Genomic DNA, 15,829 nt, shown 5'->3' with positions numbered 1-15,829 from the left:
TTAGCCCTGGCTCACGTCACCTTGTTAAGTGTCACTGCTTCTGGGTCAGGGTGGAGGCTCAATTTGCTGCTAGACCCCACCCTGGCAAGAGCACAACTTCCTTCTGCTGGAAGAGGAATGAGGGAAAACGCTTCCTGCCTGGTCTGCCAAAACCACCCAGCAGGGGGAACCAAAGTGCTGTCTGCTTTTGCTGGGCAAAGAAATGGGCACTTAGGTCTCTGATATCCCCAGCCCACACCACTGGGTTGGGGAGTGAGAACACTGTTATTTGCTTATTTGGGGTGAGGTGGGGTTTTTCTGATGGTATTTGGCCAGGGTAGGGTGAGTATTGTCAAAAAGGTTCAGTCTTATTTGGCTACCTTTCCCCTAGTTGTTTGTCTAAAGGAAACAGTCTTTTTCTCAGAACTCTTTTTGTCTGTGACTGTTGGCAGTTCTAGTTTGGAGGCTTTCATAGCACCCTGTCTAGGATATATGGGAGGCGACAGGAAGAACACAAATAGTGAATTCCCTGAATTTTCTTGAGTCCCAAGGTCTGCAGGCTGTTTGCCTTCTTTTTCCACCTTTAGAATGTTCCTGTGCTTGTTTGTTGTGTTATATCTAAGGTGTTTTAGCTGTAAGGGAGGATCAAGGAGGAATAGGGGTCCTCTATCTTGGCAGAACCAGAAGTATCCTCCAAGTGATTAATTTTTATGTTGAAAATAACATTTATTTTCTAATTTTCCACATTATGGTTGAAAATGTACTACAGAAAACTGTTGTAACATTATAGGTCATAATTTCCTCCTAAAGATCCAATTACATCTGCTTATATTATTCTTTACTAATTTACCTTGTTTCATGCTATAAACTTCCTGCCCACCCCAGTACTTTTATTAATGTTCCAAAAGAAAATAATTGCATTTAATTCATTTTCACCTAGTAGTATACTATACATACTCAGAAAAGCTTGCAGGGGAGGCGGGGTGGTAGGCAGGAGATAGCTTTAAAACTCATTTATGAGCTCTTCTTTTTATTAATCCAAGGCAAAATTTATTTTTAATTTACCTATGACATTTCTCTAAGGATTACTTAATATGAACATCCATTTTGATAATTATTACTCTTGAATTATACCAATAGCCAGAAAGAACTTGAAGGAAAAGAGGCAAATAAGGTTTTTATTTGCATTTTTACTTCTTCAAATAACATACCTATATGTGTTACTTCACTTGAGATGGACTCCTGCATTCATTTATCTGTTGACTTATATTTAATTTCAGAGATTCTAGGCCTATTGTTTTTCTATTATTAAGATTAGTAATTAATCTTCAATTAACACCTGCACTTTTGCTTTAAATAAGAAACTATAGACTAGTTTAGGCCGAGGAGACTCTAAGGAAAAATATCACTGCCCCAATCTTTTCTTTCTGTAACTTTCTTTTTTAAGTTCTATAATCAATATTTAACTCTTTGTTGTGTTCCTCTAGGAATTCCACTCTGGCTGAGAGAAGGGGTGCCTTGGTGAGAGGTATCCTAAGGCACTTTCATAGAACCTAGAGCTCTATTAACCCAGTTGGAAAACCACTATTTTAGGAAAAGCCTTGTATTTATCAAATCTAAAAAGAAAGAAAATATCTTAAAACCACGTATTGAAACTAAGTTTTCTAAGAAATACATATACAAGAAACTTCCATATCAGCATTAGAGCAAAAGCCAACTGAAGTCCCTAAAACAGTAACAAAATAAGCACATGAATTATGTATACAAATGGACAAGCAGCACATGAAAAGATCCTTAACATCATTAGTCATTAGAGAAATGCAAATCAAAACCACAATGAGATACCACTTCACACCCACTAGGATGGTTATAGTAAAAAAGACAGTAAGTGATGGTAAGGATGTGGAAAAGCTGGAACTCTCATACACTGCTGATGGGAATGTAAAATGGTACAGGCCAGTTGGAAAAGGCTGGCAGTACCTCAAAAAGCTAAACATAGACTTACCATATGACTCAGCAATTCTACTCCTAGGTATATATCCAAGAAAAATGGAAACATATGTTCACATAAAAACTTAATACGAATGTTCACAGCAGCATTATTCATAATAGACAAAAAGTAGAAACAATTTCCAATGTCCGTCAACTGATAAATGGATAAACAAACTGTGGTATATCCATACAATAGATTATTCAGCCACATAAAAGAATGAAGTCTTGCTACATGCTATTGTATGAATCTTGAAACATGTAAGAACCTTGAAAACAGATACAAAGGCCACATACTGTAGGACTCCATTAATATGAAATGTCCAGAATAGGTGAATCTAGAGACAGAAAATAGATTAGTGATTGCCAGGGACTGGGAGAATGGAGGAAATGGGGAGTGACTGCTAACGTGTATGAAATTTCTTTTTGGGGTGATGAAACCGTTCTAGGAAATAGATAGTGGTGATGGCTGCACAACCTTGGGAATATAGTAAAAGCCACTGAATTATATACAAGGGTGAATTTTATAGTATGTAAATTTCTCAATTAAAAAAGGAATTAGGCTGGGTACAGCGGCTCATGCCTGTAATCCCAGCATTTTGGGAGGCCAAGGTGGGCGGATCACCTGAGGCCAGAAGTTCGAGACCAGCCTGGCCAACATGGCAAAACCCTGTCTCTACTAAAAAAAAATTACCCGGGCGTGGTGGTGGGCACCTGTAATCCCAGCTACTTGGGAGGCTGCGGCAGGAGAATCACTTGAACCCGGGAGGCAGAGGCTGCAGTGAGCCGAGATCGCAACACCGCACACTCCAGCCTAGGCAGTAAGAGGAAAATTTCGTCTCCAAAAAAAAAAAAAAAAAAAAAAAAGGAATTAGGCTGGATGCGGTGGCTCGTGCCTTTAATCTCATCACTTTGGGAGGCAAAGGCAGATGGATCACCTGAGGTCAGGAGTTCGAGACCAGCCTGGCCAACATGGAGAAACTCCATTTCTACCAAAAATATAAGAATTAGACAGGAATGGTGGTGGGCGCCTGCAGTCCCAGCTACTTGGGAGGCTGAGGCAAGAGAATAACTTGAACCCAGGAGGCAGAGGTTGCAGTGAGCCGAGATTGCACCACTGCACTACAGCCTGGGTGACAGAATACATACATATACAAGGAACTTCCGTATCAGCATTAGAGCAAAAGCTCTGGGTGATAGAGTGAGAAAAGAATTAATTAGGGCTATTTCACCTGACACTCTAAGAAAAAAACAAAACAAAACAAAAAAAACGATTGCATAACTTTCCTTTTAAATTTCCTTTTCTTATATGATAGTAAGATAATTGTTAACCTTTCTGGGTTGAGCCAAATTCTGTTTTCTAGCACTTTGAGGGAACATCAAGTAGATTTTTCTGAAAAGAGGATGCAAAGATAGAGAGGTAATGATTTAATAAGCTGCAATCAAAGAACAAAGCACATTTACTCAGGCATACACCTAGGGGCTTCTGTAAAGAGAGGTGTTAAGTAATGTCTAGGCGGCATCCCTCCCCCCTTTTTCCAAGTACTGTAATTTTTGTATCAAACGTTAGACATTTTGTTTTATTTGTAAGACAGCTCATTAGAAATCTCAAATAATCTTCCCATACAATGTCATAAATGTGGTTTTTCAAGCCAACTCACAAAAACCTGTTTAACCCACTGTATTTGGAAACTACCATCAACCTCACAGGGTTTTACTAACTTTTCTAACTTTACCTATTGACTACTTAAGCACTGTCTCTATTGTGAATAGCATTCCTAGTTCATGCTAGGATCACATCATCTCTACAGGCCTCCTTGGTGAGAAGAGGGCTTCATGCTACATACATACATATATTTATATATGTGAGAAGTCACCTATCTCTCTAGGTTATTCTCTACATCTCCATAATAGCTACTCATGTAAACTACCTGGATCCTTTTTCCCCAGTAGCAGATTTCATTTAGACTGAGTTACTCACCTGGATGTTCTCAACTCAAACAGGGCTGTGTAGTGAAAAGTCAATAGAATTTGCAATCTGTGAGACTTGGGTTTGAATTCTGGCTCCTTCAGTTACTAGCTGTGCAACCATGAGCACGTTATTTAACCCTTCTAGGCTTCAGTTTCCTCATCTGTAAGTTGAGGATAATTATGTATACTTCATTCAAGTTGATATACACAAAGTGACTTATCAAGGGGAGCATTCAATAGATGTGAGCTTCCTTCCATCTTCACTTGGGAAAGAGCAGTGATCTCAACGTACCCCTCACCCTTCGTTTGTAGGTAGGAACATTCTGAAGTTGTTTTTGTAAACTAAGGACTGTATTTTCCAGACTTATAAATTAAGGCTAAGGCAAGACTGTGTATTATTTTGGATTTGAGTACTCTTGACATAGCAAATGAGTGAAAATTAGCAGAGGGTAGAGAAAAAGTAATATTTGAACTTTTGTCCATTGTGGTTCTTTCAGAATTTCTATTTAAGATAGTTTTGATAAAATTAAAAAGTTGTATTGATATGTTGTGGATGACAAAATGAATTTTAGTGAAATCAATGTGTTGCACACCCCAACTCTGACTTTGTTAACATATCACCTGGAGCAGGTCTGCCTGAACAGGTCTCAATTTTCTTACATAAATAGGGTAGAGCTAAATTGTTCTCTGCTCTAAAATTCTATGCTAAAAAAATTTAAATGCTTTCATATTTCAAGATGCACCAATCCACTTTTTCAGTTTTAACTAGCACAGTACAGTGGATGCAACACAATATTTAAACAAATTACCATACAGTAATTTATTCATCCAATAATATAGAAGACAATTGTGTATTTTTCTACCCAGAGATATTAGTCTTACTATTTATATCTCTGTCTGTAAGCTCTGTGCACAAGAGGAAACTTATAATTACAACATTTTTTGATATTTAAATTTCCCCCAATGCTTTAGTGTTATCATTTGAATGAGATGTCACAGTAAAACTATTAAAGTTGTAGGAAGAAAAGAATGCTGATTTGTGGGGTATGTACCACCCTAGAGGGTTTATCAGAATCTTCAGGATAGAAAAGGGCAAAACAAACCTGATTAAAAATAATTTGAAAAAGCATGTTAAATATTTGTTTTTAGAAAAGCTTTAGCCTATTAATTTCAAGATATAAATCATACAAGGTAGAAATGAAAAAAATAGTGGTGTAAAAAATGCATTCAATTTGTACTAATACTGTAACTGGGAATTGTACTGTTCATCATGGTAGCCAATAGCCACTGGTGACTATTAGTTAAAATTAAAAAATTCACTTCCACACTAACCACATTTCAAGTGTTCAATAGCCACATATGGGTAGCAGTTACTGTACTAAACAGTGCTGATCTAGAAATTTTTTGTGATTTTAAGTAAATCTTTATTATTTTGTATTATTTTCAGATAGATGCCTCTGTTCCTAAATGTGAAGAAATGAAGTAACATTCTAGATAGCTGAGGTTTTTGCTATAGGTTTTACAAGATTTCTGAAGTGAAAATTTATCCCAAACCACTGTACTTGAGATGCATTTCAATCTATTAATGTCAAAATGATCTTTTGCTTCAGGCTATCATTTGACATCTGCTTCTAACACATATCAAATGACTGAACAAGCTTTGTGGCCCAAAGAATTAGAGCCAAACTCACAGAAATCTAAATGACCAGGTCAGATTTGAAGATGAGATCATCACCATATGTAAGATTATAAAAATCAATTTATACGGTGGACAAAACTAGTTTTTAAGGTATGTAAGAGACCACAGATATACTAGTTAAGATGGGAAAATTTGATTTAACTTATGCTATGGTTGTAATTCTATTATGACAAGAAATCTAAAAGTGCTTTTAGATTTATACCTAAGTGTAGAGTAACAAATATTTAGGAAACTAACACTATTTTATGAGAACAACAGAAAAGGACTCACAATGTGGAGAGCTGACTCCAGGCAGGGCAGTAAGCTAGCTTTCAATTTAAAGCTGCCTGTTTTTTAGTTCATTTTTAGTTCTACTTTCCAGCTGACATCTTCAAGAGAGGAACTTAAATATGCAGGGCAGGTAATGCCAGCAATTGAGCCGTTCTGTTATGGTATGTAAAACATAAAATCACTATTCATTATTTGGAAATATGCCCAGCAAACACCCCTGACCCCAGAGGTATTTGTACATGATGAGCAGAGACCAGAAAAAGGGTGAGGATGCTATTTTACATTATTTGGAAGCTGTAACTTTTGTATATTACTAATCCTAGATGTCTATTCTCTAGTAAGTGAAAATGAGAAGCAATTAATTTTAACAGGAAAATGGGAGAGAAAAGCAGATTAACAGTGGCATAAAGTGGCATATAAGAAAATTTTTAAACTACAAATATTAGACATAAGTTACAGAAACAGTCAATGTACAAGCCATTTAGTAGGGGCAATTAGCTTGATATTAAGGTAGAATATGACCATTAATTTTCAGAACACCGAATCAAAAGTGTAAATTATTTTTAACTTTTATCTAAATTATTATTACATTTATATTCACTATTAAGATGGAACATTTTTATACAATTTAGAAAGATTTCAATTCAAAATGAAACAAAACTCTTGACAGTTAATGAAAACACTTCAATACAGTCAATTAAACATAACAGCTCATTTCCAGGCAATACTGGATCACGTTACTGTAGTTATCAGACTTTCCAAAACTGTGTTCTGCAAAGCACTTTGTGTCCACTGAGACTTCAATAGATGGTTCACAAAAAAGGGGTTCTGACATCAAGTCTCAAATGCTGTGGGCCATATCCATTTTGCAGATTCATTGTATACAACATCTTAAAAGTTCTAAATTATACAGTAAAGACAGGTTAAATCTTATTTAATGTCACATTTCCCCAACTTACTTGATTATGCCACACTATCTTGTTTTTTGGAGAGGGGTGATTCTTGAGGCATGGATACACATTTTAACATCATATCTCCAGAGACTTTTCAGCTTGAAAAATACTATATATACTATTTAGAGTTCTGTAAGAACCAATACCACATTACAGGCAAAATCTAAAGGACTACATTTATAGACAGGAAAACCCAGTTACCTTATAGCATTTCCAAATAACTATAACAAATGTATGTATAGCAATGGGGAAGGAGGTGTGACATATTAATTTCTTTCCCTAAAAATTAACAGAACGGATTCATCCTAAAACATAAAAAGGTGTGCACATTGTGTGTCGGTATGCTTTACAAAGAAAGTTAAAATTCTACCTATTGATGCTATAAACTGACTTTAACCATTTCTTCAGGGACACATTACCTTCAAGAGGTAAACATACAGGATATACTATATTTCACTGATTAAAAGATACAATCAAGTGTAAGATATACTATTATTTTATATATTAAGGAAAAACATGCTGCCAATTAAACTATGACATGCCATGGATTGTGAGACATATTCCAATTTGAGCAATGTTAAAAATGTGAACAAACTTTCCTTTCTTCCTTCTTCCACATATATTCTTCACAATGCTGTTTTTTCCCTTTAAAGACAATATTGAGGAAGGGATCAATGCAAAAAGGACAAGATTCAAGAGATTTCTGTTCCCCTTGCCCTTTCAATTACATTCAGATATTACCATGACTATTTAAACTGATCGATCAAATAAATCACTTTTAATTGTTTTGCTGGATTCTAAAAAATTACCCCAGAGGAAAAACAAAGAACTCAGACAGTTCTTTAAGAGGGACGATTCGTTGTAACTGTTGTTTATTAAAAACTTAAACCATGTACTGAACCAAGTACTTTACATATATTATCATTTCATTTAATTCTCACCAAAACTCTATGAAGTAGACATTATTTTCATCCCTATTTTACAAATTAGGATGTTGAAGTATAGAGATATTAAATATAACTTGCATAAGGTTACAAAGTTATTAAGTGACAGAGCCAGGACTCAAACACAGGTCTTTATGGCTCCAGAGCTTATGTTCTTTAACACTTTGCTATTAATCCAAATAACCCCACAAAGTCCCTTCTAAGTTTTAAGAATGAGCAAAAACCAAAATACTTAATTACCAGTAACTAACATATTTGCTTAAAACAGGCCACATGACAAAAAGACAAATATTGCATGTTCTTACTCACATGTGGGGTTCATGGGTAGGGAGTTTCTACTCAGAATGAGAGTTACTAGAGGATTGGACGACTGTGGGGGTTACAGAGGGGGTGGGGTGAAGAAAGGTTGGTTAATAGGCACAGTACAAACATACAACTGGATAGAAGGAATAAGTTCTAACAATGGATAGCAGAGTGGAGTAGGGTGACCATAGTTAATAACAATGTATTATATATTTCAGAATAGTTAGAAGAGAGGATTTGAAATGTTCCCAACACAGAAATGATTAATGGATATCCCAAATACCCTGATGTGATCATTACACATTCTATGCATGGAACAAAATATCACATGACCCCATAAAAACGTACAAATATTATTTATCAATTAAAAAGTAAAAATTTTGGTGTGCCAAAGTTTCTTTCAACAGTTTGTTTAACCAAAGAGACAACTTCCTCCTATGTTTCTGTACATTAGGGATTAATAAATATTGGCTTTTAAATTGTACAACTTGGTAAACTGTCAAAAAATAAGTAGGCCAAATGTATTAAAATAATCATTATGTGCTATATGGATACATTTTATCCTGAACCTGTTTTATAAAACACACACACACACACATTTGTGTTTGTTTTGCTAAATCATGACAAAACTTAATGATTAAACATGGTAGTTTTTACTGAATGATTAAATAGGGTAGTTTTTCTTTGCTTTAATGCTTTTTGGTGTTAAACTGATAAACCAGAATATGTGACATCTGATATCTCCAAGTTAATGATACAGGTCACTGTATTAATTCCAAAAGAACACACTGATGGGAGCGGGGTGGAAGGAAGATATCGAATGCTAGGTATTACAATTTAGATACTTGTTTTTTTCTATTTATGTGAATTGGGGAACAGGATGTGTATATATATATATGTACTTGCACAGCTGCATTCCAATGCTTTAAAATGTGTTATCCACCAAAGCACCTAAACAACTGAGCACTATCACACGCAGGCATTACCAGTGAGACCACCAACATGTCAGTGTGTCATTCATTGCAATCTGAACCATTGAGTCTAAAGCACCCATTCTGCACTGGGTCAACAGGCAACTGCGACCTTACCCATCATTCAGAGTCTGGCAGATCACATGTTCCTGAGCATTGAACTGTAGAGCAAATCTTGTTAATTATCACAATGGTATGAGTTTCTCAGTGATAAAAATTTTTAAAACCGTTAGGACAATCGTTCTGCAACTCAGACTTCTAGATAAGTGATCTATATTTTTGGTCATTCCATAATTTAGCAAATGTCAAGTCCTTGGCCAGGAGGACACAGTCCAATTATGCCACCCTTCTTATTAAAAATAAGATATACTTATTGTGGTTTCCAGAAATGTACACTAAAGAGAAGACAAAGTCTGCCTATATTTGTTCCTGTAATTAGATAAAAGTTTTATTAATAAAATTTAAATGCATTCAGCAAGTTTCACATTTTGAATCTACTCCATTACTACAGGACCAAGCTGCCAAAATAAAGCAAAGTTTTCTACATTTTACAAAACTGACATCCTCTATCATAATCACTGAAAACAATGAAGTGTTCAGTAATGTGTCACAGTTACTTGACAGTTGACATGTAACAATACCTGTCCTCTCCTCAGATCTTCACTTAGGGGAAAGAAAAAAACCTGAAAGGTGGTAAAAATAAAACAGGAAAAGGAAAAGAAACAATAAAACATTTTTTTCAAAATCAGTGATTATACTTTAACAGAACATTTTCCCTATAGATAAAATAAGAAATCTACATAATATTGATATAGTAGAAATACTATAAAATCTATGTACTATACTATAGAATACTATATAATCTTTGAGGTTAAAAATGGCTGCACATTCACTAAACATGATCTCCCACACAAAGGCCTCATTTTCTATAATAAAATACTTATATAATTGATATTTTTTGATATTTTTCAGTGCATCATGGGTACCTGTTATTTAAAGGAAGTCGAAGTAGCTATTTTCATACAACACATTGTGTAATACATACTGTATACAACACATTATATTGTGGCTATTTTATATAACACATTTCTGTAAAACAAAAAAAACCTCCATAGTTTTATTATCTTGAAAACTTCATATTTAGATCTACTATCATTTATACCTACTCTACTGCAGTGGAGAAAAAAGTATCACTCTAGGTCAGGCTTATGATCTAGTAAATGCTGTCTCTGACAGCAGTGGCAAGGGATTTGTAGAACAGAAGAGCCATAATTCCTACCTATCCATTCTCTATACAGTCAAATATTCAAAAGCATATTAGCATCTTTAAGTAACTCACTGAAGAATTCACCTAGACCAGTTAGGAAGCTAGTTTGTTTTTTATCTTGTACCAACCCTTACTTTGCTTACATAGTACTTCCTTTATTATCCTAAATTTGCTTCTTTAAACATTTGGCCTAGTTCTAGCCTATCATGTTCTGACCCACGTTTGAGTTTAACCACAAGGGTTTTTTTGTTTTGAACACCATGAGATTCGTGTGAGGTCTTAAAGCAGGAAGGCCAGTGTAAAGGAACTGAAGAAACTGCCTATGTTTTTACTGAGGCACTGAGGTCTTTTTAAATTGTCCATATTTTAATGAGATTAAAATGATAAAAAACAGAGATAAGATTCATAATCATCCTATTCCTGACTTTCATGATTCATTCAGCAGATATTTATTAAGTCCACAATGTGTAAGTGCCAGGCATTGTGTTGAATGCTGAGGATTCAGAGAGGGAGGGTAAAAAAGTCTGCTTTCAAGAGTTCACAGTGTACTAGGGATGAGACCACAAATGTAAACTCCTACATAGACCAATCCTGAAATCTTTTAACCTGGAGAGAAATATTTTGATGTATTTACTCAAGTAAATGATGCTTTAAAAAAACGATGTTACTCTGGTAAGATACAATTATTATCTGATAGGAACCTACTGGGGAGGAAACGGCATAATAGTGAAAATATTAGACCTCTGAGTGGAACTTTTCAACCTTTCCCTCACTGTCTTCAATATTTCCAAATTGTATCAGAAGTAATTTACTTGAAATAGCTGAACAAGCAAAGGAAATTAAATATCTAAAGGCAATTTGTTAGAATTTAGTTTTAATAAATCTTGGCTACATTGGCTCTGTTTGACATACCTTATGCCAGAATAGCAAGAAAATTCTTTGAAAATAGCAAATTGTGGAATCCTATCTGCCAAGTTCTGGAAAACATGACAGTAACTGAAATAACAAGGCTTTACCAAATGAGACCTCTTATAATACTCTATTTGTTTTTGGAAAATAGATGACCTCTAACTACTGGCTTATTTATACCCCGAATTTTTCCACAAAAGATTTGGAACAGCTACCCTGATATAAAACAAAGCACATGAATTGTATCCACCTGGCTTTGAATTATGGTTCTGCCATTTACTATTTATAATCGTTGTACCTTTCAGCTTCTGAGATTTTGTTTCCTAATCTATAACAATGGGGACCATAATCCTACCCTGCTGGGTCATAGGAAGGATAAAATGAAATAGTAATGTAGTACAGTACCTGGCATATAGTTGGTGCTAAATAAATATCAGTTTTGTGCTTCCTTATCCAAATGCATTCTAGATAGAAAAAGGATAAGGTGGAGTTTTAAATGACATTGTTTTCCTATCACATCGATAAATGCCAAGCAGAAATGTGGACTGATCTTGAGTTGCAAATGTTAATGTTTGTATGTAAAAGTCAGGCTCAAAGCAAATTTAATTTCTTTCCACAAGTTCAGTACTTTGAGAACATTTTATTAACCTTTTAGCTATATTATTTAATGCAAAAAATTTTCCAGGGAAAAATATGAAAAGAGCTCTTGCATGCTGTTTTTCACACTACCCATCCAAAGGATGATTAAACATCATAAATTTGGCTTTTTTTTATAAAAGATTCATAGTTTTAGTCTGGTTAACAATTTTAAATAAAGTTCTTGTGATTCTGTCAGTCTTAAAAACATGATTTCCTTTCTTTCTTTCATTTTCTTTCAACATATATCAATGTCTTTTCCACTGAAGAGCAGCATTTAGTTCAGGTTTTACAAGTATGATCCAAGTCGCAAAATACTAAGCACCAATCATAAGCACTATTACAACTCTGCGTGCGTTAAGGAGAACAAGCAAAATTTTTATACAGCAGTGGAGGTGACCGGGGGAAAAAAGTGAAAAGCGATTTGAACTGATCCCCCGCCCTCTCCATTACACTGGAGAATGCAAGTGTCCCGCATCTCAGATCAAACTGAGCCTCGGTTTTACTGACGTAACCAGTAACCCTATCTACCTCTCACACTGCGGAGGCCGGCAGGGCAGCGGCTGCCGCCAAGCACACCACTCATCAGAGCCTGCCCCATTCCACCCCCGCGTTTCAGTCATGCTTTCCAGAAATGGGGTCACTCACTCAGTAACTATTACACACACGCAGCCTATCATCCTGTAATCCCCCAAAGTCCGCTGCGGGGAGAGAAGGCAGCAAAAAGTCAAGAAGGAAGAATCACAGACGCGCCACCATCAGGAATTGATTTTCCACTCCGGAGAGGAGCGGTGATACCTTGGAATGGGTCTTGTCTAGATTATTTTCGCAGACCCCGAGTTGTTCTGGGACAGGGGCGATTCAGAAAAGCTCGGTGGAGTGATGCGCCCGGGGAAATTCTGTTTTGCCCTGTTTGGGTATACTGTTTGGGTTTTGGGCACTGGGGTGGGTGTCTCAGGGACGGTCACCAGATCCCGGGCGAGGAAAACCAGAAAGCCCTTTATGGCGGCCTCTGATCTCCTTGAGTATCACCCTCTCACCTCCACGGACAGGAAACTCAAGTTAAACTCGCAGGGACGGGGGTCTAGCTCTGCGACCTCAGAAACGGAGGGGGTAGGGGACCTTAGGCTTCCACTTTCTTCGCAGCAGCAGCAGCAACCGCTGCGGCAGACGGCGGGGGGAGGCAAAACGCTGCACCCCCTACCCGAAACCCCCCACAGGTCGCCGCCGTCCGTGCCCCGCGCGCTGGTCTCCCCGGAGCAGCCCCTGCCTCAGCCGGACTCGACAGTCCCTGCTCCCCGGTGAACCCGATCCCTACTCCTCCCTCAACTCCCGAAGTCGCCAAGGTCCGGGAAAGCCCCCGACCTGGCTGGGCCAAACTTCCCAACTCCCCGCCGGCCCCCGCTCCGCCTCCCGCTTCCCCCACGCAAAGTTGATTAAAATTGGCTTCTTGCAAAGCCCCAGCGCCCACTCCAAACCCCACGCGCCACCACACTGGCAGCCCCCCGAGCGAAGGAAGGAGGTGAAGGTGCGGGTGGGAGGAACAGACAGACGGGCAAACAGACCCAGCCCAACAACCCAAATCAAAACCCTGAACCCGGGGGGAAGACGCGAGCGGGATCAGAACGGGCCGAGTGGCCAGCTCCGGGGAGCGAAGCGAGCCGGCGGGGGCGCGGGGAGGAGATGCACCGGCCCCGGCCGCCCTGCTGCACTCACCTCAGCGCTGTCGGACGGGCTCTCCACAGCCATCTTCTGCCACGGGTCCGCCAGCTGCGCCAGCGGCATCTTCCCCCCCGGCCCGCCGCCTTCACCGCCTCCTCCCTCCCCGCCCGCCCCACGGCCGGCCCCGCTCCGTCGCCGCCCGAGCCCCACGGCAGCGGCAGTGGCGGTGGCGGTGGCGGTGGCGGCGGCGGCGGCGGCGGCGGCGGCGGCGGCAGCAGCAGCAGCAGCAGCAGCAGCGGCGGCCCCAGAGAGGGCTCGACGCCGACGCCGACCGCCCGAAAGCCGCGCGCCTGGCCAGAGACGCCCGCACGCCGAGCAAGAGCCTCGCGCCTCCGCCGGGCACCGGGTCTCGCCCCTTTCTTCCTCTCCTCCTTCCGCCGCCGGGACTACGGCTCCGCCCCCCCCGCCGGTTCCCGCGCCCGCTCCCAGCAGAACAGCGACCGCCGCGCGCTCCCCCACTTCCGCTCACAACATGGCGCCTAAGCGATACCTGTCTCTCAAAGCGAGGCTCGGCCGCCGCCGCCACCGCCGCGCGCACCCAGGGGCTGGGCTAGTGGAAGACACGCCCCCAGCCGCCGCGCTCCGCTCCTCCCTCTTCCCACCCCCCTCCTTCTGCGCCCCAACCTCAGCTTCTGGGCCTCGCCTACTTTCAGGAAGGGCGAGCCCAAGAGAACTGGGGGCGTCGGCGGGAGGCGGGGGAAAGAAATGGGAAAGGCAGGAGGGGCGAAGGCTGGGAGCCTTTCACTGCCAAGGGCCCAAGCAGGTCGGAGGCTCCTTGGGAATGAGGGAGAACAGTGGTCCCCGCCCAGCTGGGGAGGGAGGTGGGCAAAGTACCGGAGGCGCAGTCCCCAGCCAAGGACCCGGGGAGGGGTGCGGAGTGTCTTTTCGGCTTGTCTCCTCCGGGGGTGCGTGCGTGCGGGCGCGCCTAGTCTCTGGGCGCATCCCGTAATGGCCCAAGACCCTCCCTCTTCAGGGTCACATGCTGGGAAATCACCTGCCCCCCACGTCCCCCGACGGAGGCACTGGAGGCTTCGTGCCTGGGAGTCTCCTGGGGGCTCGGCTCCCGGTTTGATTCAAGTCTCTTCAAGTTGACGCTCTTGTGTTAAATTGTGGCTATTTGGGATTCATTCGTCTTGTATTAGTCGCTTCCCCCGCACCACCCCCAGCCCAAATTCTCCTCCCCAACTGCGCAGAGCTCTTGGCCTTCAGCTGCGACCCTCGAACCCCTGCTCCCCCACGTCTGCTACCTAAATCTTCAAGAGGGGGAAACAGGGAGGTTCCTTAAGGCTGTCCCTCACGGCAGAGGTTGGAGAATTGTTTAAAAATATCTTGTAGGCAGGAGCGCGGGGTTCCTGCTCCTCTGTTGACTTTAAATAAGAGATTAGATTTAAAAATCAGGCTGGCCGTGGGCGGAGGAGGAGGAGGAGAGGGACAGAGAGAGGGGAGGGGTTCTGACTCCTCCTCCTGCCCAAGATGGGGAAGCCCTGGATTAAGGAAACCCAATGCCCCGACGGCGATGGAGCCCCACGGGACTGCGAGAGATTGCGGGGGAAGGCCTGGGCGTCCGGGGTGCGTCCCAAGAGGACTCGACCCTGTGTTCACTGCGCCGGGAGCCGCTGCGCGCTAAGTGCGCCCGGGCAGAAATGTGTAAAAGTCGCAGGGCTGAGTGGAAAGCTACTGCAGCCCTTGGCTAGTCGCCCAGCGAGGGGAAGAGAAAAAGCAAAGGGAAATCTCCGAGCCGGCGTGTCCCTTCAGTCCCTCAGGCCGCGGCCCAGGCATCCCGGTCTTCCCACGCCCAGCGACCAAGGCGCGTCCCCTGCTGCGCTCCCAGCGCACGCCTATTAACAGCTTCCTTTCATCCTCCCGGGACCCAGACACCTGGAGAACTCTCGCCTGCCTCCCTAAGCAGGTGTGAGAATGAGATTAGAGCCCCACACCCAGCCGGCCAGGTCTACGCGGTCGGTGCGAGGTTTCTCGCTGGGCCTTCGAGAAGCAGGTGTTGGGCTCTTTCTGCTGCCTTCGCCAGCGCGCCCCTTGGCACAGGCTCGAGGCCGGGGAACCTCGTGGCCATTTAGGGAGGCTCCAACTGTTTAGGGGGCCTGAGAAGGCGGCAGGAAGTCCTCGTTGCGCGCCTTCTCCCGAAGCTTTGAACTCAGGGGGACCGCTCAGGTTGGGCAACATCTGGGCAGACTCAACGTGGTCTGGGGAAGGCGAAT

The 15,829-nt window shown here is 41.4% G+C and overlaps 1 protein-coding gene across 5 annotated transcripts in view; it reads right to left on the bottom strand.

Annotated features, from left to right (window-relative positions):
• The window catches only part of RPS6KA3 (ribosomal protein S6 kinase A3), a 116,257-nt gene extending 102,131 nt beyond the window's left edge, over positions 1-14,126 (bottom strand). For 2 of the 5 annotated variants that reach the window (XM_037986398.2, XM_037986397.2), the window contains exon 1: positions 13,608-13,679. Coding sequence is in view for 2 of the 5 variants with exons in the window: in XM_007991257.3 (XP_007989448.1) it covers positions 13,608-13,676 (69 nt within the window). In the remaining 3 variants the exon portion in view is untranslated. Of the gene's footprint in view, positions 1-13,607; positions 14,036-14,103 lie in introns of those variants that run through there. The other 3 variants (XM_037986399.2, XM_007991257.3, XM_007991258.3) reach the window with 3 other exon arrangements.
• Between the last annotated feature and the right edge of the window lie 1,703 nt (positions 14,127-15,829).

The sequence above is a fragment of the Chlorocebus sabaeus genome, chromosome X, assembly GCF_047675955.1.
Source record: "Chlorocebus sabaeus isolate Y175 chromosome X, mChlSab1.0.hap1, whole genome shotgun sequence".
Taxonomy (NCBI): Eukaryota; Metazoa; Chordata; class Mammalia; order Primates; family Cercopithecidae; genus Chlorocebus; species Chlorocebus sabaeus.
The sequence above is the reverse complement of the archived record's forward strand: the minus strand, read 5'-3'. Positions and strand labels throughout refer to the sequence as shown.